Source organism: Eptatretus burgeri, chromosome 4, assembly GCF_056783735.1.
Source record: "Eptatretus burgeri isolate ZD-2024b chromosome 4, Ebu_testis_v1, whole genome shotgun sequence".
NCBI classification, from domain to species: domain Eukaryota; kingdom Metazoa; phylum Chordata; class Myxini; order Myxiniformes; family Myxinidae; genus Eptatretus; species Eptatretus burgeri.
The window spans coordinates 53,596,065-53,622,952 of NC_140964.1; the positions used below are offsets into that span (position 1 = coordinate 53,596,065).

General features: G+C 40.6%; 1 protein-coding gene and 1 long non-coding RNA gene across 2 annotated transcripts in view; both read right to left on the minus strand.

Moving 5' to 3' along the window:
- Window positions 1-732: 732 nt before the first annotated feature.
- LOC147028073 (uncharacterized) lies at window positions 733-4,355 on the minus strand. The gene is made up of 3 exons (XR_015057403.1): window positions 4,173-4,355; window positions 2,197-2,291; window positions 733-1,019 (listed from the first exon to the last, which is right to left on the minus strand). It is a non-coding gene; the product is annotated as an uncharacterized LOC147028073 (long non-coding RNA).
- A 12,571-nt stretch (window positions 4,356-16,926) lies between these two features.
- LOC147028074 (tumor necrosis factor receptor superfamily member 16-like) overlaps window positions 16,927-26,888 on the minus strand; it is a 98,155-nt gene continuing 88,193 nt past the window's right edge. Inside the window, exons 5-6 of the mRNA XM_085878102.1 lie at window positions 22,995-23,137; window positions 16,927-20,853 (exon numbers count right to left, since the gene is read on the minus strand). Of these exons, the coding sequence (XP_085734228.1) occupies window positions 20,519-20,853; window positions 22,995-23,137 (478 nt within the window). The 3' untranslated portion in view covers window positions 16,927-20,518. The remainder of the gene's footprint in view (window positions 20,854-22,994; window positions 23,138-26,888) is intronic.

A 26,888-nucleotide genomic window follows, 5' to 3' on the forward strand; every position in this document is an offset into this window, starting at 1 on the left:
GGGGGGGGGATGTTTGGGGGCTGCAGAAAAGGAGGGAGGAGAGGAGGAGAAACAGGTTAGGAGTGGGGGAGCCATGAATGAGGGGAAGGAAGCTCACACTCCCACCAACATGGATTGGCAGCGATGATTTTTTTTTTTTTTTGAAGAATAAACGTTTTAAAATCTTCTTCTGCAGAAGAGCTTGACAAGTCGAGGGGAAACTTCACTTGCATGTTCCGCAAGCTTTGGGGATACCAAGGGTGTCCACGAATAATTAACAGGTGACATGGTCTGGCAGCCATATTGGTTTGTACGAAATTCTTTACTTTCTCTTAAACCGCTTCATCAATCAACATGAAACGTCAATTGTGATCTTGAAGATCAGTGTGACCACTCTTCATTTTCATAAATGCCAAGGTGAGCCAATGAAAAAAAAAGCCAAGAGTTCACAAGGTTTCGGAAAAGCGATGACAATAAAAAACCTATACGCCAAGAAAACCTATAGAAAACCAAGACCCCAAGGTGAACAACGAATAGCCAAGATCTTGTGAAAAAAGCCAAGGAGTGGTCACACTGTCGTAGACGTGTGGAATATATGTTTGACATTTCAGCTTGATCGGACGCATGGTCCGCAGCCAGAATTATTTGACATTTTAAGTCTGGGTTCAGGGATTTAAATCAAAATTTGGGACAAGTATAATAATGATGTAATAATGTGGACAGAGGCATATATGGTGACATCACGACGTCAAAGAGTGACGATCTCGTTTAATATCAAATCCCTCGTCACGTTGTGTGGCAGAACATAAGGCCGTTCACACTTGTACACTTTCACCGCATCCATATCAGGAGAAGTATACCGTATCAGAGAATAAGTACAGGATAAATATTGGTTTAACTTGTAAGACAGGTATATAATGTGCAATGCGAATTTATTTTTAACTTTTAATTTTTTGCAGACGATGAAGATGAAGCTGTATCTGAAGGCCAACATTTGTAAAACAAACCCGAGGTCCACAAGGATGAGTTCCCAGCATCATCTGACGGTGGCATACAATAAATGTGGTGTCAAAGGTAAACCCTGTTTTGATTATGTCATCATCATCACCATGCATCATCACCTCACCATGCACCATCACCACGCACCATCACCATCACCACGCACCATCACCATCATCATCACCATGCACCATCACCATCACCATGCACCATCACCATCACCATCACCATGCACCATCACCATCACCACGCACCATCACCATCACCATGCACCATCACCATCATCACGCACCATCATCATCATCATCACGCACCATGCACCATGCACCATTATCACGCACCATCATCATCATCATCACCATGCACCATCACCATCACCATGCACCATCACCATCACCACGCACCATCACCATCACCATCACCACGCACCATCACCATCACCATGCACCATCACCATCATCACGCACCATCATCATCATCACGCACCATGCACCATGCACCATTATCACGCACCATCATCATCATCATCACGCACTATCATCATTATCATTACGCACCATCATCATGCCCCATCATCATCATCATCACTATGCATCACCATGCACCATCACCATCACCACGCACAATCACCATCACAATCACCACGCACCATCATCATCATCATCATCATCATCATCATCATCATCATCATCATCATCATCATCATCATCGTATTCACCCAAATACAGATTGAACTGCACCCTCTCATCAAACCGTACGGTCCAGTAGGCATACACATACAGACTTCAAACGCTTTGTAATGGAACCATTATAAAATATCACTGAACTAGAAATACACAAAGGTTTTTGTATGAACGATAATTTTTTCCAGCTGAATAATTTGAGTTTCACTTCCCCCCACCCCCCCCCCTTTTTTAAATTTATTTATTTCTTCAAACTAGCCTATGGCCCTGGAGATTACACATTAACACCTTTCAGAAAGGAAACGTGAAAATGGACACGGGCAAGTCCAAATGGAACAACTAATTGGATGGATTCCATTTTGATCAACTAAAATAATCTTGCAATGGATGTAGCAACACCAGCAAAACCATTTTAATACTGACTGTGGCCTTTGACGGTAAGGTATAAATTACTGAAAGAATCAACCCTGGAAAGGTAATGGTAGCAGAAGGAGTAGATGTAGGTTTAAATTGGAATTCAATCAGTGGTACCAACCTGGATACGTTGGGGATACAATGGTATGGGGATATTAGGTGTGGTTGAGGTTGTGGTTGGTGCAGCGCAGGTAGCTTCCTTCACCAATGCTTCTTCTATTACGAGCAAGAACAATCAGACATTTGCAAAAATCGATAAATACAGATTGAAAAAATAAAATACAGAATCACAGATTGAGCTGAAAGAGAGTTTCAAAAATCTCCAACATGAAACGGATATCAACCAATTTTAACCTTCAACTAACAAAGGTGACAGAGGATGCAGCCGAAGCAATTATATAATTGTGTGGATCTAAATTAATGTGTTCCAGATTTATAATTAATGTGCATCGAAATCGTTCAAAACATGTTGTTTCTTTTTTTTCTTCCTTATTTGTATTGAAATGCTGGCAGATTGCATTAGCTCCAATTAAGCTTGCTCTCTACAAGACATACGTTCAGTGAATAATCACTTCAATTACTCGGTTTGTGTAAAGTGGGCTCTCATGTGTGCCCTCCTTTATAATGAGGGCTCATAAAGTTGAAACGTTCAAGAAAGATAGATCTTCTCACTTGGTCGCTTCACAAGCACTGGCTGACATATCCCCGAATGCATTTCCTCGGTCCTTGTTATATTTCTTCAATATCCTAAACATCCGAACCAAAGAGCTTTCCGGCAGACGGTGTAGTGGGCAAGTTCCAATGAAAACTGCTCGGTATACTGAACAAAATGACCAAGGAGGATGGAGGTAGGGGGGGTTGGCTAAGTTTTGATGCGGCCTATTGTATATTACCCCACCATAATTTATAGAAAGTTGATCATGGCTGACTAAGAGAACAATTGAGGAATATTGAATGAAAATTGCTTGCACTGCAGTGTCTGCGTGCCTCTGTCTGAAATTTCAACGCTGAAACCTGCTTAGAGGTGGAAGTGTCACTTCTGACCCCCCCTCCCCCCTCTCCCCAGTTGAGTGGCACTTGAAGGTCAGCCTGATATTTGATATTGAACTTTGACATCCAGGACGCATGAGGTTATGGAGGCTGAGGGAAGCGGGCGTGGGAGCCTTTGGGAAGGAGTCGAGGGTGGAGGGTTACGATGTTGACCAAGCACAGTAAGTTTATGACAGCATTATCCATGTTCTAATAAACTCGTTGATCTCTTTGCTGTCATCGAGGCATTTTGTATGCCAAGTCGTGCTGAAAAGAGACATGATATCCGGCCATCTGTAACCAGACATCACTCGTTTTGTAGACACTACTATTCTTATTTTTCTTTACTCTCTTGCCCTGAAAGAGGTCAAAGAGTGAATAACATTCATTCATAATTCAGTGTTTGCCAACACTTTGTATTGTTCACATTCAATTGTCATTTTTGTTAATTTCATGGATTGCAGAACAGATGGAATGTGTAATCTGTTCATTATAAGTAAAAGAAACCCCCTCCCCCATGTTTGAGTTGGGCCATTTTGGTCAGTGATGCCTTTTCATGGGTAGCATTTTAGTGCCCACTCCAAGTTGCCCAAGGGATATTTATAGTGCATCGCAATACGTACACCAGGGTTTCATGTAGGACCGGATTGCAGGATGTAGTATTTAAAGGCTGGATGGATATCTCAATAGATGCCTTTGAGCTTATTTTGCTGGGTTCCATTCCGAACCTGACTATAAACTGTCACCCTGGTGTTTCACAGGAGGGTGTCACATCAATGAGTGTGCTCTCTGTCGGATGGGCAGTCAAGCCGGGCATCCGTTTGCCAGCAATGCGGTTGGTGGTGGATGTTACGTTCACAATTAGTCGGTGATTGTTGTTGGCACCGTGACCAAGTTCCAAAAGCCTGCCCCAAATACTGCTGAGAAGGCAACGACAAACCACCCAGTGTAGTCCTTGCCGTAAGCCTGATGTTGGCTTTACGGTTAAGGTGGCTGGCTTAAGGTCTTAGTGTTTTGAGTTCGAGCACCCGTCATGTTGTTGAAATAACACCAGGTGGGTTGACTCACCTGTCATCCATCCAAAGTCGACAAAATGAGTATCAGCTTGCTGGTAACGGGGCACTGCATAAGTGGCAAAGCTGCGCTTCCAGAGAAGTGATGCAGCCAGCAGCCACAGGCTGCATACGAAACAAGTCCTTGTCATAAAACTCTTTTAGTATAGATAGATAGATACAGATCTGAAGAATTACTTCAACTTAATGACTGCCTTATTCAATGGCGATTTGGGATCATCAACTGGGAACCTTCAATCATCAAGGTTTTGACCCTTCAATCTCAGAACAGAGGGGGGGTTCACAACATTGGTTGTGTCCAAAGGTCATCCAACCAAGGAAAGGCAGGGAGAGACAAGAAGGGGTTTGGGGGGAAGGATGGGTAGGACTGTAAGAGAAGGAAGAACAATGATGAAATTTCAGAATAAAATTTTTTTTTGGTAAACTTGGGGTTCATCCCTTATTAATGTAACGTGTGCTAATGACCTCATCCATTTACCTCGTCGTTGGCAATGCAATCAAACTAGATGGTGTAGAAATACAGAATCATGATTATAAGCATATAGTGTTCACTTTACTGATGACTGACTCTCATAAACGTCCCCAGTACAGGTAAGTGACATCACATCCAAACACAATGCCCTTCACAGGGTATAAGTTGAAGCAATGCAATCAATATTCGTGTTGTGCAGATCAATAACCAAAGGGCCATCTGTATTGTTTTAAAATTAGTTTTAACTGAGACCGTGGAAAGCGCATCCAACAATCATGGGTCCATTCAAATCCAATGGCCAGCAGCAGCCCTATGGTATAGTCATCAGACGTTATTATTTTTGCAGCTGGTGCTCCCCCTCTCCCACTGCTCACAATTGTATTCGCTATTGGAATAAATCCAACGCTGAAAATCCACCATACTTAACTGTTGTTTGGATAGAATCAAATGTCAAACCGATGTTTGCACAATTGTCAAGCGACCTGGGGTGGTGTGACAAAAGTCATTTGCCTCCCAAAGATATGTATTAACGGGGCATCGCATGATCCCAAACTGTGCATCGCAGGTTTCATTCCTATCACCAAGGGTTGTACAGTTGTCTGAGTTTCATGGTGTGATTGGTGGATTTAATTAATCATATTTACTTGGCACCCCAGGTTATGTGCAATGGCCACCCCAAAAGTTTTGTTCAACAAAAAAATTGCAGGAGACAGTAAAAGCACTTGCACCTCATATATTTTTCATACATCTCGTATTCACTGATGTATGTGTATGTATATATGTATGTTTTTATATATATATACATATATAATTTTTTTCAATCAAAATATCTCGGATCACGGAGGAGTAAATCGATAAGGGGGACCATGTTTACAAACTACCAAAGGGTATGTATGGGAGGTGGGTGGACATGCACAAGGAGGAAATGAGGAATAACAAAAACGAGCAACAACATTTGGGGATGGTTCCATATGTTGGTCGAATCTCCAGCTGCCGCTTCCACCTCGTTAAAGCCAAGTTTCTCGAAGCGGATTCATCATGGTTTTCATATTATATCTTTGTCCGTGTGTTGCCGTTTGTGTTTCTGTCCAATTTTCCGTGTCACATCGTACCTTGTGCTGGTTTTGTTGAATTTGTTTTAGTTTTGTTCAAGGCCTACTCCTCGGATAGCCGCCATGGAAATTCTGGGCCCTTTTTGATGCCGTATTCCTCGTTTTGCTTCTTTCTTCCCAAATATTATACTTTCTGTCTCCTCATTATCGTATCTCCCATGCCACCAACCCCCCCCCCCCCTCATTTCAATTTTTGGTTTTGTTTTTAACTCCACACTGATATTATTCTGCTTGAAAATCCTTCTGCTTGTACTTCCTGTTCTCAATTCTTCTTTTCTCCCTTTTCTCAATATCTCCAAACTGAGTCTTCATTGAATTTCAACACTTCTTCGTTCTTCCTTTGAAAACATTTTAAAATGTGTCACTTTCTTTATTCCTCTGTCAGAAGTACTCCATGCGTTCTTCTTCACCATGATCTATATTGTATGCCGCTCCTTCCCTATTCCATATCAAGGTGATGCATGTCGGCATCGCCGGGCGTCGAAGGAAGGGAGTACTCGGTTTTTACTCCGTTTGTTTTCTTGTTTTCTTTCTTGTTACTTAGAAGAAAAAATATTCTTTTTTTGGACAAGTATGTTGATCGTGTGTGTTTGTGTGTTTGTCCGCTCGCCTCCAGCCCAAACCGCTCAACTGACCGTTCTGAAATTTTCAGAGATTAATGTCACCGACCCTGCAATGTTCCGGCATTGAAGTTTTTTTGTTGCTGTTTTTTTAAAAATTCGGTCAACCGAAAATGTTGTGTGTAGAATAGGCCAATTTAGTCAAATAGGCTAATTTGAGCCAAATTTTCTATAATCCGAAAATTTCATCCGATTGACTTGAAATTTGAACAGCATTTGCATATCAGGGCATTGAATTGAACTACCTGTTACTTTTGAGGTTAGCTTCAGTCAAAATGTCAACATAGGTCATAAGGTCAACCCAAAGTTGGTCAAATTTTAAAATAGTTTCTAAAATCCTCAATCTTCATCTGATTAGCTGAAATTTGAAAAGGATTTATATATCAGGTCACTGATATCTCCAGATATCTCCAGATAGTATAACCGCCTATCCATGAGGAACAAAAGGTTCAACCACCTATTATTTTTGTGGTCGCCATTGGTCAAAATAGGCCAATTTGAGCCAAATTTTCTAAAATCCTCAACTTTCATCTGATTGACTTGAAATTTGAAGAGCATTTTCATGTCAGGTCGCTGAATTCAACTACCCATTAATTTTAAGGTAAAAGGGTCAACACAGGCCTGATTTCTAAAATGATTGGGCCAAAAACTAAATATATCATGAAAATCTCATAAAGTTGTGGACGAGTTATGACAAAGCAAGGTGGATGAGTTGAATAGGTGACAACAACAAGCCGATTGGATTTTGGTTAGCATCCAGCCCATCAGTGGGATACAAAACGTGAACTGTTCTACCTGGCAGAGGTATGCGCTTTACCAAGTGCCATTCTACTTTGTTCTGTTTCGCTAAGTTGTCACTGAGTGTTTTTATTTTTTCTTTCATTTTCTTGTTTGTTTGTCTGGGTGATATCTCAGCCATCCTTTGAAGTAGGAAGCTGAAATTTGGGTACAAAATGAAGACATGTTTTGGGCAAAATGTTTTTTTTTATTTTTTGATTCATCAAGCTATTCATTACTTAATTATTGATTTATTAATTACTTATTTCTCATCTGGGCAATATCTCGGGCACCATTTAAGCTTGGAAGCTGATATTCAGACATGACAGTGACCAAGTGATTCGGCTACAAAGTCTTTTTTTAAATTAATCAATTGATTGATTAATTACTTAATTATCATCGACTTCTTTATTTTATTTCTCATCTGGGCAATATCTTTTTTTTTTTTTTTTTTTTTTTGTATACCTTGGTCGAGGCTCGTATGAGAGCTAACACACAACTCACAGCAAGGAGGTATGAGACAAGAGGGGCGGGAGTGGAAGGGACAAAACATTGGGGAACAGACACAGGTGAACTGTGGAAGGGAGAGGGATGGGGATGGGACGGGGAACATGGCGAGGAGAAGATGGACATTACAGGGACTTTCAGGAAGGAAAGCAGGAGAATTGAAGGAAGTGGGCTTGGGTGGATTATCGGGGGTAGAAAAGATCGAGGATTTGGATGGGGGAAGATAAGAGGTGGTGGTGAACAGCTGTTTTGAAAGCCTGGAGGGAAGAATGAGAAAGAATAGAGTGAGGAAGTTTATTCCAAAGGCGGGAAAAAAGAGGAATGAAAGAGTGAAGATGAGCAGTGATTCGTGATTTTGGTAGTTTTACCAGAAGGGGGTTGTTGGCGGACCTTGAGCGCCCTGTGGAAATGTGGTGGGGACAAATCGCAGAGAGAGCAGGGGGGCAAGGCTGGAGAGGAGTCGGTAGAAGACAGAAAGACCACCGACCAACCTGCGGTGATTGAGTGAGAGGCCCAAAGACTCAGCTTCATTGCGGGAGATGCCGATGATCTTAAATGCCCTGGTTTCGACAGCGTGAAGCCGAGAAAGGTGGGAGGCAGGAGCACCAGCCCAGAGGGGAGAGCAGTACTCCATCAGGCTACGGACAAAAGCTTTGTAAGTGGTCAGGAGCTCAAGAGGGCCGAGGAAGGACTTAGCACGACGGAGGATTCCCAGTCGGCGACTGGCTTTTGAGGCGAGGTTGGAAATGTGACTTTCCCAGGAAAGGTCATGGCAGATAGTGAAACCCAGAATCTTGAAAGAAAAGACTTCTTCCAGAGGATTGTTGAGAAAGTAGATGGGGGGGTTTTGTAAACGGTCCTTTCGAAGAGACATAGTGAGAGTGTGAGATTTGTCTGGATTGAAAGACATGTTCCACGTGTTGGACCAGTTTGTGATTTTATCCAGATCTGCAGTGAGGGAAGAAGCTGCTGCTTGCCGGTCTGAGGGATGACAGATGGTACAGCAGAGGGTGGAGTCGTCGGCAAAGAGAAATAGAGGATTTTCCAGAGAGTCCGAGAGATCATTGATGAAAACCAGAAAAAGAACAGGGCCCAGAACGCTACCTTGAGGAACTCCAGCCTGCACAGGAAGAGGGGATGAAAGAACTCCATTTAGGGCCACACGTTGACTGCGACAGGAGAGGAAGTCTGCGAGCCATGAGTGGAGATGGCCTTGAATACCATGGGAAGAGAGTTTTGTGAGTAGGGCAGGGTGCCAGACTGTGTCAAAAGCACGTGATATGTCCAGGGATACGGCTCGGATTTCCTGTCTGGCATTGAGGACCTCCATCCATTGATGGGAGAGCAGTAGCAGCATATCCAGGGTAGAGTGACCTGGTCTGAAACCAAATTGATGATTGGAAATCAAGCCATTGGAGAAGAGGAAGGATTTCATGTCTGAAGCGATGATGGATTCCATAACCTTGCTGATGATTGGGAGAAGGCTGATTGGTCTGTAGTTACAGGGATCTGTTTTTGCACCTTTTTTATGCAGGGCAGTGATGTTTCCAGATTTCCAAGCAGATGGCAGATGACCTTGGGCAAATGAGAGGGTGAATAGAACAGAGAGAGGGTGAGCAAGAGCAGAAGAGCAGGCTTTGAGGACACGTGGGCTGATGCTGTCTGGACCGGTTGCAGAATCTGACTCGAGGTTTGAAAGCAAGCTCTCCACCTTGTCAGGAGAAAAGGATACAGAGTCCAGGGACAGTTGGGTGCGACTGGGTAAGGTGGGTAGAGATAGTGATGGGTTTAGGACACAAGATTTAGCTGCAATCTAAGGCATATCTAAGGCATATTTTGAGCTAGGAAGCTGATATTTGGACATGACAGTGACCAAGTGATTTGACTATACAGGATATTTTGATTTATTGATAAATTAATTGATTAATTGCTTAATTTTCAAAGTTCCAGATTTGGAATGCTCTTCGACAATTGATTGAGAAATTATTTATTTTATGTTTATTTATTTTAATTATGCAATGAATCAATTATTGTACACCGCTTCCTCCAAATTCTGACTCCATGTGCTGCAAGGTGGCCTTGCCGGGTGCTAAAGGCACTCCGGCGATGTCGTGCATTGGAGGATTTGTTATTTATTTGGCATGAGAAAGTGTACTTTGTACTTCTACTTGTTCGTCTTCTTTACAAAGACTTTTCCAAAACTGTCTGTTAGCTAAGTGCTTGGTCCACCAACCTTCCTTCCACACCAACATCACCTTTCTATGTGCCTTCAACAAAAATCCTTACCACCCATACCATGATCTTTATTTCCCTTTATCCAATTTAGAATGGCATCCCTTCATGTCCCCTCTTTCCACATCCCCCTCCAAATTACATGTCCTCCATTCCTGTATCCCTCCGCACCCATCATCTCAATGCTCCCTCCCCACACCACCCCTTCAAAGCGTCCCCTCACCCTGCCCCCGCAAGCCCCCCCCTCCAACATCTCGCACCCTTCCAATACCTCCTCCCATAATTGAAAAGTAACTGCCATTTGTACAGAGAAATAATTTTAATCAGCAGGACAACCTGACATTGTCATTCCCAAATCGCAATCCTGGTGAGTCGCAATCCCAGTATAACCCTTGCTCATGGAGCACAGACACGAACAGAGAGAGTCAGTCAGTCCTCTGTTTCAAACTGAAAATATTTATTACCCTTGCCGAAGGAAGAGGGCATTGCGTTTGGGTCAATTTGTTTGTCCGCACAGAACTTTCGTGTTTTTCTCCGCAACCACTTGTCGGATTGGGGTTAAAGTTTCAGCATCGTTGCAACTACTCATGTAGAATGTTTTCATCATAATTATGATGTCATAGGTTATGTGGTGTAGCAGCCATGTTGGAAAAACGGAAAAAACTTTGGACCTCTGTATCTCTGAAACCGCACCAAGGAAAAAAAAATTGAAACTTCACACCTAGCAAGTACTCCTGATGGGGAATGTGTGAAATATGTATATATATATATATATATATATATATATATATATATATATATATATATATATATATATATATATATATATATATATATATATATTTTTTTTTTTTTTTTAAATGACATACAGGTGCCTTCATTATGATGTCTTAATTGCATATGTAGGATGCTATGTTGTCTCAGTATGAAAAATAAGGGTTATCGCTAGATAAAATGGTCCACAGAAAAAAAAAAATTTGACGTTATCGGGAAAGTGATTCCAGTCATATTGTTTCAAAATAAATAAGTAAAAATAAAAACCTTCAAAAATCTTATATAAAGTGGCTGAACAGATTGAGGTGAAACTGTACACATATAATACAGTATAACCGCCTATCCATGAGGAACAAAAGGTTCACACATGACGTCATAGGTCACATGGTTTGACAGCCATGTTGGATTTACCCAAAAACCTATAAAAAAAATCTTCTTCTCCTGACCAGCTGGACAGGTCGAGGGGAAACTTCACACAAATGTTCCCCAAGCCTTGGATGTACAAGTTTAAGGAATAATTGAGGTCACATACTTTGGCAGGCATATTGGATTGAAGAAAATGTTAATGTTTTCTCTGGAACCGCTTACTCGACATGAAACTTCACAATAATGTAGTAGTGATGGGGAATACATGTCTTTAAATTTCAACTTGATCAGACGCATGGTCTGGCAGCCAGAATTATTTATTTATATTTTTGCTTAATATATATATATATATATATATATATATATATATATATATTTTTTTTTTTTAATGGGCCTCATTTGGCTGTACCTGGATGAGTTTGAGAGTAGAGGAGTACCAGTTGAAACGTGAATTCTATCCAGGTTCCTCCTGATGACTTGATCTTTACTTTTTGCTTGTTCCAGTTCCTTCTGATTACTCCAATGCAGGACTACCTATTTGGGCGTCCATTTGATTTGAATTAAATTTATTTCAATCCCATTCTAGATTCAACTGAATAATAATGAAAAACGTCATGGGTCTGGGTCAAGTGTTCAATCAAAGCGGGACATCTTGGTACCCATTCATCACTGCCAGATGTTATAAAGTGACAGCTTTAATAGCGAACGCAGTGAGCTTCATACTTAACGCGTGCACATGAGAGAATAGGAAACAACAACAACACAATACCCCTGGCTATTTGGAATCCGTGTCGTTGTATATGACCTTTTGCTTCCGGTTGTTTTTAAACGCTGTGCGGTGTATAAACACGATTGGGTTTTATTTCTATCTTGTGAATATTACTTAATGCGTGCACATGAGAGAATAGGAAACAACAAAAACAACACGATACCCTGCCAATTGTGAATCCGTGTCGTTGCCTATGACCCTTTTTCTTCCGTTTTTTTTGTTTCTGGTTTTTTTTTTTGTTTCCGGTTTTTGTCATGGGGAATGATGCATGCCGGGAGATCATGACCGGAAGTGTTTATTTATTTATTCAATTATTTTTTTTCTCAAAGTTAATTTTCTACTTCCGAAAGTGATTTTTTTCATGACAGGAAGTGTTTATTTTGTATTTAACATTACCGGGAGTGATTTTGAAACTCTTTCCGGAACTTTTAATTTCTTTTATTCCTGACCAGAAGTGATCGTTTATTTATTTATTTATTCAATTATTTTTTTACCAAAGTTAATTTTAATAAAGATATCCCCCGCATCATCAAAAAATATTTTTTAATCGTGATTTACATTATTTGATCACTGATCCCGAATCCAGGCCGAAGTAACCGGAAATTGCGTCAAAATCATCAGCTGTGCGGCGCTTACATGTACCACGGTATAGTTGGCAAGTATACAGTTGTGAACAAGTTATAGGTAAAGTCAGAAGTGAATGTAAGAAGAATTCTACATTCGCTTCTAGGCTTTGCCTATTCCATATTAAAGATATCTCCCCGCATCATCAAAAAAATTTTTTAATCGTGATTTACATTATTTGATCGCTGATCTCGAATCCAGGCCGAAGTAACCGGAAATTGCATCAAAATCATCAGCTGTGCGGCGCTTACATGGACCACGGTATAGTTGGCAAGTATACAGTTGTGAACAAGTTATAGGTAAAGTCAGAAGCGAATGTAAGAAGAATTCTACGTTCGCTTCCAGGCTTTGCCTATTCCATATTAGTGTGTAATTACATAACATGCCAGTCAGAGCCGGATTAACCATTAGGCAGGCAAGGCATGTGCTTTAGGGCCAGCCCAAAATTTGGGCCACAAAAATTTAGGCAACTTTTTTTTTTTTTTTTTTTACATGCAATTTTTATTGGTCTCGTAATATTGTTACGAATTTGGAAATCTATCGCATACAACATACAGGTTCCTTTAGCTCAGTTATCTCGGTAAGTACCTGTTTTATAGATAGCTTCCTCCCCCTGGTCTAATGGGTGAATAAGTGTAAATGCGCTGCGATTTGTTATTGGAATACCCCATCTCCCGCAACAACAATGCTATCTTCACGTCCATCCTGACGCCATGACGCTCACGGCATTCTTCGTGCGCACGTCAGTCAACAGGCGCGCACGTGGGCGGATAGGAGTCGAGCCAAGGCATGGCGTCCCTCCTGAGCCAATCGGCAGGGAGCGGGCGTCTTCCCCGCCCCGCCTCCGAATCGACACGGTCGCCATTAGACACGTGGTCAGAGGTGACGTAAACACTGTATAGTGTTTAATGTGGTTTGTATTATATAATAAAAGGTTTTAAAACTTGTACATCTGATGTTTTATGTTCAGATTCAATCCATCGTCATGTCAGGATGTAAAGTTGGCTGGGAGCGAGCTCAGGAGTTGCAGAAAAATAAGCATAAGGAGGATCAACTACTCAAGAAGACTCATAAATTGACATCGTTTTTCCATGAGGTGGAGATAGATGCTGGTGTTGGTGGTGATGATGATATAGATTCAACTAAGGACTCCCCTTCAACATTCCCCGCAGTTGATCCTGTCGAAGACAGGCCGGACGACGATGGTGACACAAGGGGCGAAGGTGCTTCAGTATCGACTCCACTGATTCCCAACGATGTCGGGTTGTTTGGTAACATCACAGACAAACTGCGCCAGACAGGATATGGCTCAGCACTTGAAGGCCCATGAAATCAGCCCAAGGCCCAACCATGAAATTCTATGAAGGCACAGAGAATCAGCCCAAAGCACATAGAATCAGTTCTAACATTTTGTCAGCGGAGTGCTGATGCTGGTCGAGTTGATAAGCAATTGCATCAAAACATGCTGGAGCACTTGGAAAAATGTGTTGCCACAATTACTTTTCTTTGCGAGAGGGGTCAGCCATTTCCAGGTAGTAACAAAATTGTTTGCTCCAGCAGCAATGGTAATTACTTGTGCGTTTTGGAGTTGATTGGCCAGTTTGATCCGTTTTTGTCCCAGCACATCCATTACCATGCCAATTGGGGTCGCGGTCACACGTCTTATTTGTCAAAAGCAATCTGCGAAGAATTAATTGCTATGATGGGCAAGCAAGTACTTGGTCGCATCAAGGATGAGATTTCGAAGTCGCGGTATTTCTCCGTTTCATTGGACTCCACACCAGACATTGCCCATACGGACCAGCTGACTATCATCCTCCGCTACGTCAACATGACAGATCACAAGCCTGTGGAGCGTTTCCTCACGTTCATTAGTATCTCTAGTCATACAGGTCAGAATCTTGCTGATACTCTTCTCCAATACTTGAAGGACCATGACATCGACTTTGACAATTGCCGCGGTCAGATGTATGACAATGCTAGTAATATGTCGGGCAAGTACAATGGTATGCAGCAAATTTTGAAGAACAGGAACAGTTTGGTTGATTACATTCCCTGTGGTGGTCACTCTTTGAACCTAGTTGGTCAGTCCGCGGTGGTTGTTGCATTGAAGCGGTTTCATTTTTGGGTTTTTGCAGCACCTGTATGCGTCCTTTGTGGCATCCACGCACCGTTGGGGTGTCCTGCAGACACATGTGGAACAGCAACCTGGGTGCCTTGTTTCGAAACACCCATCGGATACCCGGTGGTCTGCCCGAGCTGATGCCACTGAAGCTCTGTTCCGCGGTTACCGCCAGTTCCAGAGTGCTCTCGAAGAGATCACTGCAGATGAAAATCAGAACAGGGAGACACGAAATGAGGCGGATTCTTTGGCAGAAAAGATGGGCACCATAGAAGTTTTATTTTTATTTTTTTAGAATGATATTTTGCAGCGCTTAAACTGCTGCAGCGAGTTGTTGCAAAGTGCCACCATAGAATTAACACCGGCTATCTGTCTGCTGAAGAGTTTGAATGAGTTTTTACATGCGCGCAGAGAAAATTTTGATTTCTATGAGCAACAAGCATGTGATCACTGTGGCAACAGCACTTACAAATCCGAAAGTCGGCGAATGCCCAAGCGTAAGAAGCGTGACAATGATGGAAATGCTACTGATGCCACAGAAGGGATGACGGGCCAACAAAAATCCAAAGTTAACACATTTTATGTCATCATTGACCAACTGCGAAGTGCATTGCAGAAACTCATAGAGGCGTATTCTGTAGTGCTGTAGCAGTTTGGCGTTCTGACAGAGTTTGACTCTATGACCGACGAGGATATGAACACTGCTGTTTCAGGGCTTGTCAGTGTCTATCACAAGGATCTGAATACTGATTTTGCGTCAGAGTTCCATCAGTTCATTTTCTGGGATAAAAACAAACTGCCCTCAAGTTCCCCCTAAACAGGGTGCGCACAGCATATGTTTGTGCTGCTGCACACCACTGGAGTTAATGCAGCCTTTCCAAACACTGAAGTGGCTCTCCGAATATACTTAGCACTGATGGCCACCAATTGTTCAGGAGAACACTCATTTTCACAGTTAAAGAGAATCAAAGATGTGAAGCGTTCTACCATGTATCAACAGCGTCTTGGTGCGTTGGCCCTTTTGTGCATTGAAAGTGATTTGCTCCGAGAACTGGACTTCAGTTCCGTAATTGAAGAGTTTGCAGTTGTAAAAGTGCGCAAGGTTGCAATCTAAGGTCTAGTAAACTGTAAAGCAAAGTGCCAAATCTGTACGTGTTTTGTCATGCCTATATTCATACACTGCAAATTGTATAGAGGGATTAAATAAACTATTTTCTTTTCACATTAAATATTTGTCTTTTTTTGTATTAAATATTTTGTTCTTGAATCAGTTCATCTCTTGTCTGGGGTCCATTTCCATGAGCCCGAGATCTAATTTAAATTTTTCAGGCCATTCTCTAAAATTTCAAAATGTGCCTTAGGGCCAGCCGAAGCTTAATCCGACACTGATGCCAGTACACAAACACCACACAAAACAAGTTCTGGTGAGGGTCTGCAATCTCTGATTGCTCTTTCTAGTTTTTGGTGATAAATTTCAGGGAAGAATTATAACTAAGCAGGAATTGTGCATTGGCCTTTGAGCTCTTTGATTCCCCAAAACACCAAATGAAACTTGCAATGAAGAGCAGTTTCAATAGGGGAGCTGCATTGTCAATCAGACTGATGTTCCTCAAGGGCATCGAACTGTGTCAAATCCTTTGTGCTGTCTTTCAATATGCTGGATCAATTCCCTGAATAAGTGAAATGTTCAGTGTGAAGCTGAATCATTGTGACAATTCCTGGTTTATGAGCTCCACAGTGGTCATTCTTAAACAAGGCAACAGTAGATTTAGCAAGCTGTGAACATGATTATCACCACATTGTTTACCTCGGTCTCATTACCTCCACCACCGAAGGCACGGTCTGTCCGTCTGTGAACGGGATATCTCAAAACGTTGTGGACACATTCGGACAATTTGGTGGGCAGGTTGGATGTGTGACAAGGACGAAGTTATTAGATTTTGGTGAAGATCGGGATACAGATCCCAGAATTTTTAATGTTTCTTCACCATTGAGAGATAGGGCCAAAACTATATATATAGCACAATATCTCAAAGTTATGGACGAATTCAGATGAAACTTGGTGGACAGGTTGGGTGTGTGACAATTTGTCCTTGTTTCAATTCTGGTGAAGATCCAAATCCAGGGATTTAAAAAAAAAATCATTCTTCACCATTCAGAGACGGGGTCAAAAATAATATATCACATAATCTCAAGTTGTGGATGAGTTGGTTGTGTGATGAGAGCAAGCCAATTTGATTTTGGTTCAGGACTATCAGTGGGATACAAAATGTAAACTGTTCAGCCTGGCAGAGGTATGCACCCTATCAAATGCTGTTCTGGTTTATTTCATTATTTTACAGAAGCAAGTCGAATAATAATTTTCAGAAGTCGGTCACAGTTCAACCTTTTATTAAGTTTTCCACTTACAGAATAAAAAGTTTTTTTATTGTTTTTTTTTTTTATGAAAAGTATGCACAATGAAGAGCGAAAGGTATCGAGGGGGTTGATAGTGGTGTGAAGATCACTCTATTGCAATCAAAATCCCACGTCTGTGCACAGGTGGGTACTTTGATTAATTAAAGCATTATATTGTACAATCATAATGTTGAAGTCATCTGCTCTCTAATTCTGCATTCACCTGATTATTGCCTGACTAGGTTATCCTTAAGCACTTACATAAACAGAGAATATGGCCTCCACTTTTATTTAAACAAACATCCTTCACGATCCAACAGGTAAGTGAAATGTTGCTTTAACAATCTTGGCCATTATGGATCTCAAATATTTATTTATTTATTTTTATTTTTTACTATAATGTGGCTTATATTTTGTTGGGAACACCAACATCCTTCATATCTGGAAACGACCTCGTACATTATCGTTGCTTTCTAAAACGAAGCTTGCACTAAACTATAGAAAGTAATGCAGAAGATATTGAGGCTAATAAAAAATATATGCATCAATAAATAACATGTGGAATCGTACTGTGGGATACATTGAAAAACAAACATTTATACAGTACTATTAAACCGATATTTGGGTACATATTGTAATTAAACTGTACACTTTGTAACAATCATCTTCACCTTTGCATAAGCTTTTTCAAGTTCCCACAAAGCATCACTAAAACACTTTTTTTTCCTGAAAAAAATGAGTATGCTGGATTCGTCTGGTCTTCCGTACACCATATACATTTCTACCTTTGACTCACATAGTGTATATACTAGGAGAGAGAAAAATCTGGGCATAGGACGTATTCTAAAGGAAAGAAAATGTGTACAAGAAGACGGAAGAACTTAAATAATCCACAAAACAAGTAATGTTGATCATAGTGGTGATAATGAATGCAAGCTTTAAGATTTAACCATAGTTACTGCTGAGAAGTGAACTTGTAACCTGATTTTCTCCCATGCGAAAACAAGAAATATATATATTTTAAATTATGCAGAATCATCCTGTATTCTAAAGATGATCAGATAGGTTATGTTAAAGTGTCAAAGCTAGGAAAAAAGAAGAGAGCACATTTCAAGCATATAGAGCAGGACCTCAAGTATTTGCTGACGGCCTATTTACACACCTTAAGGGCCAATACAAACATCACCCTGTTCTACAGCTACGACAGGTAAGATACTTGCAAAAAGGAAAATTTGAATACAGACGTTGGAATTTTTCAACGCACAATGTTCGGTTGTGCTGTGGATAGAGGTAAACCACATTTCCACACACGAGGTTCCAACTTAAAACGAGATGATGACTGCCCTCCCTGTTTCCATTCACACCTCCTACTCCGCCATCCTGAATGGATGATCGGGGAATATTATGTAATTGTATTGAACGACAAAACTGATCGTTTAAAATAAAATGAAAAAGATTATGGTACTTTAAACTCTACAGTATTAAAAAGCTGGATGACAAATCCAAATGAAGATCACTCACCTCACAACAAGCAAACAGAAAACAGTACCCACGGCACCATTTACAAAAACACCAACAGTTACACAGAAAAGCCTAAAATAACTTTACAAACTCTTTGGAATTATATGGGGTTTCACAAAATATTTTTGTTGGGGGCTTTGTACTCCGTTTTTTATAATCACGTTTTACAAGGATATTTTGCGAGCCTTTTGTTCTACTACTACGACTACTACTACTTATGCAATTGGATGCTGCTGGAATGCAAGGAAGCTGTGCAGCTCAGATTGAAATGCTCAACTTGTAAAGACTTATTTCAAAACAAGAGGCAACAGTTTGTTTGCCGAGTTTGAAGTTTCCCACTTTGAAGTGACATGAAGTTTCATGGTGAGCAACATGATGTAGACTTGAGATTGAGGTAGCAGCTGTGCTTTCATTTGATGTTAAGTGCAATGTCCAACATGCATCGCAATTCAACAGGAAAGCGAGATGTTGCTTTAAGATCGAAATACGATGTCAGAATGGATGTCTTCATTTAAAAAATTTTAAAATATAAAAAAAACACGATCCCACAAAATCCGATTTCTATTATTCGCAGGATTTAGAAACTTTTAAAGTAGAAACAAATATGGCTTGAATTGATTCCTAAACGTCTATCTCAAGATTGCAAATTCAATCCCCAAAACACATGAAGCAGGACAGGCACACAAACGAGTTGGCATGCCGTCATGATCCAGACTTCAAATGAGCAGAGAAATAAAAAAGAGCAATCGGAGATTGCAGACCCTCACCAGGACTTGTTTTGTGTGGTGTTTGCGTAGCTTTGTGTGGTGTATTTTATGTGGCGTTTGTGTACTGGTGTGTTGCGTAATTGAGACAATATTAGAACTGGCAGTGATGACCAGTTCAGCCATTTCAGAGATTTTTGAAGGTTTTTTTTGTTGTTGTTGTTGTTGTTAATAAACAAAACAATATGGCTGCCAAATCGTGTGACCAATGACGTCATCAACATTTTTGTGGACCATTTAATCCTCAAATTTTTTATCCAGATTTATCCAGATGACCCTCAAATTTTCATACTGATCGGATGTAGCGTTCTACATATGCAATTATGCAAGCACCTTTGACATCATGAAAAAAAAAAAAATCACACTCATTCCCCATGAGGAGTACTTGCGATGTGCCGAGTTTCAATTTTTTCCTTTGTGCAGTTTCAGATGGAGGTCCAAAGTTTTTTTTTCCAACATGGCTGCCACACCACGTGACCTATGATGCCATGATTATCATTAAAACATTCTACATGAGCAGTCGCAGCAATGGTGAAAATTTCGTCTCAATCCGATAAGCGGTTGCGAATAAAAACACAAGTTCTGTGTGGGCAAACAATGACAGACAACCAAACAAACAGACCCAAATGCAAACCCTCTCCTTCGGTGAGGGTAAATATACAATGACATGAAAAAGTTAAAGCACTAGCTCCCACTTAAAATGTTAATTTTTTTTTTCTTCCATTTAGACCAGTCTGGCCAACTGAAGCTTCAAGTTCAACTTGTTAACGGTGATGACATGCAGGGCGGTGGGAAGGAGCAAGGCAGCTTGCATTTTGTCGGGTAAAAAACACAGTATCGCTCTTGCTCCCAGTGGGCCCCTTTCTGTTGTTCCCTCTTGTGCTGCCACTCAGCGGCGAAAAGTCTATCATGTGTTGCAGGATCACATAAGTGCCGTCACGGTGATGTTCAGCTCGGCTTTGGGCTTCGAGGACCAACCTTCTCTGTGATGCAGCTCCCCTTGACCTGGTCTCCTTCACTGATGTTATATTCTCAAATCTTGAGTCCATAACCGCTTGTGGTCATTGTCTTTATATGCCAGCAAATCAGAGGTTGTCACCTGACCCTAAGAGTGCAGTTCCTCATTCAGAAAAAACGATCAGGCCACATTCTGCAATGCGGAATCTTGGATATTATTTTTCAATACATACGACAAGTATGCTCTCGTCTTCGACAGCAAAAACACCAAGTGAATTATATAGTGTGAAATCTAAATATACGTACAGAATCGATAATCCAAATCGTTCACACGATATCCAAATCCCCTAGCTCGTAACGGCTTTCTTCAGATTGCAGCTTCTGAGCCACATCCTGGCGCTCCAACTTTGCTAGTGCGGTGATGAGTGTTGCCTTCGTGGTGCCTTCTTGTTCTGACCACCCTGACAGCAAGGCTTGTGCCGGCCTCTCGGCCTGGCTGAAAGCCACAATGTCTTCCTCAGTGTAACCCAGAACTGATGCCAGTTCTCGCCAGCCTGCCATCTCCTTGCTCTCGAGCAGACCCTCAAGCTCTTCTTGAGCGTGGGGTGGCAGTGTCGCATAAGTCCAGCTCTTGCACTCCACTTCTGTATTTCCTGTTGGCACTGTTTAAAAAAATAATAATTAGAAAAAAATATTCAAAAGATTAATTACTGATCAGTTTCAAAAGGTTGCATTTTAACTTGCTTCCAAATCAACTTTTGCAGACAAAATTGTTCTGTGGAAACATGAAAATGTACAACAACAATCTCAAAGATCCATAAAAGAATGACATTAATTATTATCATTTATGCAACTCGGGAAATGAAGCTATGCACCTTTGTTCACATCGATTCTGTACGCATAAACATAAATGCCTTCAGGAAATGCTACACATCGCTGCACTGCCTGCTATCCCAAGCTGCATCTGGAATGAAAAGAATGCCAAATGGGCACAGGGCTGAACAAAACTTGCCCACACACAACTGGTTCTTATTGTGGAGTGTTTGCATTTTGTAAAAACGCCATATTTCAGTTCTTCTGAAGCAACCCAAAAAAGCCACAGGCACAGTTTTGAATCTCTTGAAGCTAAGTCGAGCAGTTTGAACTCGGTGCTGCTCAATATTTTATCCTATCTTTATTGTGCCGGCACACTGTTGCTTTGCTGAGGAGACTGCAGAATACCATGTTAAATGCACCTCCTTGTATTAAAAACAGAAAATTTAGTTGGGATGTTTAAAAAATAATAATTCCAGCAATAGATATGATGTAATGTTTATAATTGATGCTGAGCACACTCTCTCCCCTATCACTCCTCCCCCCTACTTTCTCTTAAACCTTCTATAAAATATTAAAAGCTCAAAACTCAAGACCCTTCACTCGGACGAAGGGCTAAAGCTCAAAACGGCAGTCGCACCTCCATTGTTTAACTTGTACGTCAATGCAGACAAACACAAGCCTTCTCGAAGACCAATAATGTCTTTGACGAACCGGCAGGTCAGGGCTGACGTTGGACTGAAGGTGGCAATAATTTGTAATTTGTTCAGGGTGTCGGCCAGGACTCGCCTACTCTGTGAGACACCGTGGGATCTTTAACGTCTACCAGCAACCAATGGGACATTCGGCTTAACATCCTTCCAATGGATGGAATGCACATTGATGCGTCGTCCTGCATGTGAAACACCAGGATGGCTGCTTGCAACTGGTTCTACATTTGACCCCAGGATAGACAGCTCAGAAGTGAATGGATGAACCTTACCATCCCAGCTAAATTTTAACCCACAATCTTTAAGATACTAGACTGATATAATGATCCACCAATATGCCACCAAGCCTGGTGTTGGCTTCACAGCTTGGGTGGCTGACTTTGGATTGATTCTAGGTCCTGAGTTTGAGCCCTGTTGGCTGCTGAATTAACACCAGGTGGGGTTGACTCAACCTGTCATCCTTCTGAGTCCAGTGAAATGAGTACCAGTGTACTGGTAGAGGGGCACAGCATGAGCAGCACAGCTGCACTTTCAAGAAATGATAGCTACCCAGCAGCCCAGCTGCCATATGCAAGAACAGAATATCAATTAATATATATATATATATATATATATATATATATATATATATATATATATATATATATATATATATATATATCCGTTGGATTACTTATACTGGTGTATAAATAATTAATTGTTGATCACTATCGTGTGTGTCAAGTAAAGTGTAGTGGATGTGCAATGGCAGGATGCAGTTAATACACGAGTAAAAAGTGGTTTTTATGAGGAGAGTTCCAAGAGACCAACGCTGAGCTCTACCACGAACTTTTAGCCAAACTTTGTTAAATTCCTTCACAGCAACAATTTTATTTTGTTAACCATTTGTTTGGTTAATTTAAATTGGAAATTTTACCTGCAGTTTCAAAATGTCATGGGAAATATTCTCGAAATTATGGTCCCTGGATGATTGCAGCTGAAACTCAAAACTGTAAATTATTGGGCTTGAATCTGGAAAATTTTACTCGTGTGTGTGTGTGTGTTTTGACGAGGGGAATTGAAGCCTTAACTACGTTGGTACACTGAGACGTTGATCAAACATCTCTGGCTAACCTGAAGTGAAGCAATTTGAAACAGAGTTTGATGTGACAAGTATCATTATGCTACAAGTAATATATACAAATTATTTTATTTGTTTTAAATGTGTTTCCAGTCCTCCTGGGTGCATGGTTCATTCACCAGTTCAGTTCTGCAGAAAAAGCAAGCTTTAAGGATCATACCTGCTTTTGTCATGGATTGGGCCTCAGCTTGAGCTTGGACGTCCACAAATACACCACTGTCTGTTTGTTGCTTCTCTCCACCACCAGTGACACTGTATTTGCCACGAGCCTCACTTCCCTGTACATTCTTACACCTGTGCCATCTGAGAATGGACAAACACACAGGACATGGATGGTGAGTTGATCCTGTTTAGAAAAATAAGAGTTTGTGCAATGATATTTAAAAGTGAATATTGGGACGATGAGCAGAATTTGAGGTTGAAACACAGACATAATAAGTAACATCGTACAGAATGATTCCAAGACTGCAAATAGAAGAAGTTAAGTGTGCTCCTTCTGCACAGATCCTCACTTTTCATTGCTTTGGCAAATTAACAATAATAATAATAATAATAATAAGCAAAGTAAGCTGGAAAAACATATTTTAGCTTCATAAAATTGGCATTCGTGCTCATGAACAAAGTTATAGCAGAGACTTTGTCATATAGTAAATTAATCAGGACCATGCATCAAATGTTTTGATTGTCCACCTGTTTTTAGCAACTCTTCGTATATGAGGAGAGATTGACAGCGAGAGAGAAAGCGTGTGTGTGGTGTGTGTGTGTGTGTGTGTGTGTGTGCACACCACAAGTGATGCCCTTGTGTCTGCACTATTGTTCTCCCTCCCTCCCTCCTCCAGCCCCTGTGAAATAAAGTCAACAAACTGATCGATTGAATTAATCTGGTACTCGAGTATAAGACCTGTCGTTTCACCGACGGAAACACCAATCTTTGCTGTGATGGCTAATCAATAGGGCTATAAGAAAAAGGATTGCTGGGAGTGTGGGGATAACCAGCGTCAGAAGTTGGCATTTGCAATTTCGCTGCGTGCTCATGTACCCAAGAGAAAATAAATAGATTTATCACAAACCTTCCCGAGAGTTCCCCGAATCCACTGTAGTTCGATTTATTGAAATCCGTGAATCCGTTCTGAAGTTATAACACAACAGACAGACACGGCTCCTTTTTATCATATAAATTGTGAGAACCAAAACAATGACCCAGGATTGTTATTAGTGACCCAGGAAGGTAAGGGGGTTGTGAGGTGCTGGGGAAAGAATGGTGCAAAGGTCTGGGAATTAACTCTGGATAAAATCCGAGGAAGAACCCAAAATTATATTTGTACTTATGCGTGAAAGTTTCAAATGCATTTCTTTTTTTCTTGCTGGTCTTGATTTAATTAACACCAGGTTCGGAGCTCGGAGGATTTGATTCCTTTGAGGCACAATCTTGCCGGCAAAATTCCTTAATCAAGGTGAATTGGGTCAAGTAAACAAAGTGAAGAAACCTCGCGGTTTTAAACAAGAAAACAGTAATCAGACAGGAAACTAAACTATGCCAAATTAGTTTGGGAAATTGTAAACAAAGTTTAATTGCCTTCCACTACATACACAAAGGCAGCAAGTGCATTGCACAACTAAGGCCCTTCAGTATTAAACACTAAAAGATGGCATTTGGGGATTGAGGAATTAAAATTATCTCCAGTTGCTATAAAGGAGTCTCTGAACCTTTGCATTTTACAAAGTATGTGTAAACAGAATTTCTGTAAACCAGGATGAGAAGTCAACCTGTCATCACAAGTTGGCATGCTATTTACTTCTAGAATAAAGCTGTCACAAATATCAAACGGCTCCTCAAACAATAACTGCAGTCCACACGAAGTGACCATGTTTGGTAATACAATTAATTCCCATAAAAATAAACAAGTGATGCGAGCCATTCTGGATTTCAGTTCAGCGTAATGATTAAAACATGTGGACACTTTGTATTTCTAAGGCAAAACAAAACTCAGAAAATGATATCATGATACTTTAATGATTACAAAGACAGTACACAGAGGTATTGATACCCAGCGATTTTGGCCGAAACAACGCATAAATGAAGAAAATTACCAGAATCTCAAAAATGAACTCACAAGATCCTTGAAGCTGAAGAGCACCAAAATTATACCGGTGATAATTGGAGTAATGGGAAAGTTAAAATTCCCATTATCTTATGGAGATCTTAAAAAAACCATCTCTGGGAATATTACTATAAACGAATTGCGGCTGGAACTACACCTGTGTCGGTACAAATTATAAGTAAGAATGAGGTATCAGGGTATCCAGAACATGTCCCACACTATAGTAATAACAAATACCTTACTCATTGTGGAAAAGCAGAACACAATGCACCATATTTCGTTTTGCAAAATAACTTATTTAGAAATGAGTACCAATCTGAGTAATACTTGAAATGCACGCTTAGTATCGCAAATAAAAGGGTGGAAAAGGAATTTGAAGGTGGGTCATGTTTGTAAAAATGACAGGCTTTCACAAATTCCAATTATCTGACAAGTCACTGTCTGTTTATTCTTTGTCTCTTGTACTTTTGGCTGGCATTTACAAAGGCAAGATTTAACACGCCATAAAACCTCTTGCATAGTTAGAGTATCCAAATGCTTCTATTTCTTGTTCTGCATCAGTAAATAGCCTTCGACTTGAAGATACCCATTAAGGATAAAGAACTTAGGCTTGATTTAGCCACGATGGCAAAACATATTTTGTTTTCTATCATTCAACGAGATAGGCTGAGACTTCTGTTCCGAAACAATGAACCAGAAGGGTATGGTGGGGCAAGAGCCCACCCCACCTCCCACTTTCCAAGTACAACGTCCTCAGTGCTGGTCACATGTTCAGTATCCTGAACAATCACCTCAAAAAGGTCTTTCTGCCAGGTGGTAAGAGGGTAATTTCAAATGAAAATATGTTAAGTAATAAGTATACTGCATAAAAGGAATGAGGAGGATGCATAAAAATGGAGAGGTTTAGGTATACATATCCTACTTTACTTTAGGTATATCCTACTCTACTCATCAAATATAAATATATATATATATATATATATATTAAAAATATAATAAATATATGTATATATGTATGACACACACCAATTTGCAAATTAAATAAAGACCTGCCTCCAGGCAAAATAATTCTACTCCAAAAGCAGGACATCATTTTTGCCTTTCATATTTTCCAGACATCAGACAATGAGCATAAAACTCCCAGCACTATCCATCTGACCTGTGGCAATGATGCCACTCAGCGTGAATGGCATATCATGATGTTTTCTTTCTGGAAAGATAAGAGAGCTGTCACCTGGCCTTGTACGAGTTTGAACATCAAGGCAATCATGAACAGAAAACCTAGATTCTCAAGCAATGCCACTTAATTGTAATATTGTTATTTGGCTGTCAGCATCCCCATGCAAATTAGAGGAATTGTTCAAACGATCTCATGCATTCATTTAAACGGTGAGCAATACAGCAAGCAAAAGCAGGAAAGGTTAATTGACCATACATCATGACCACTGATAGATGAGCAAAAGTATTACAAAACAAGAATGCAAGTAATCATTGAGGACAGCCCCCAACTGCACCCTAAAAATAGGATGTGTCGATTTTACATTTAAACAAGTAAATAAACGATGTACAAAGAAAACAAGGATATAAATAAATAAGTAATTCAAATTGGTATGTTCCTTTCATGTACAGCCGTTTTTGGCTGCTGGTTGCATCATTAGTTTGGGGCACAGCTATGCTGCTGATGCAGTGCCCCTGTTACCAGGTTTACTGGTGCTCATTTCGCCAACCTTGGAAGGATGACAGGCTGAGTCAACCCCCTGGTTTTCAGCAGTCAATGAATGGGATTTGAATGGGATTTGAACTCAAGACTTTAAGATCCCAAGCCACAACACTACTGCTAAGCCAACAACAGGCTTAAAGTTGTATCTTATTAGTGATGATTGTGAAGTATACAAATATAATAAATATGTATACAAATAAATAAATAAATAAAACAATTCGAAGTTGTGTCT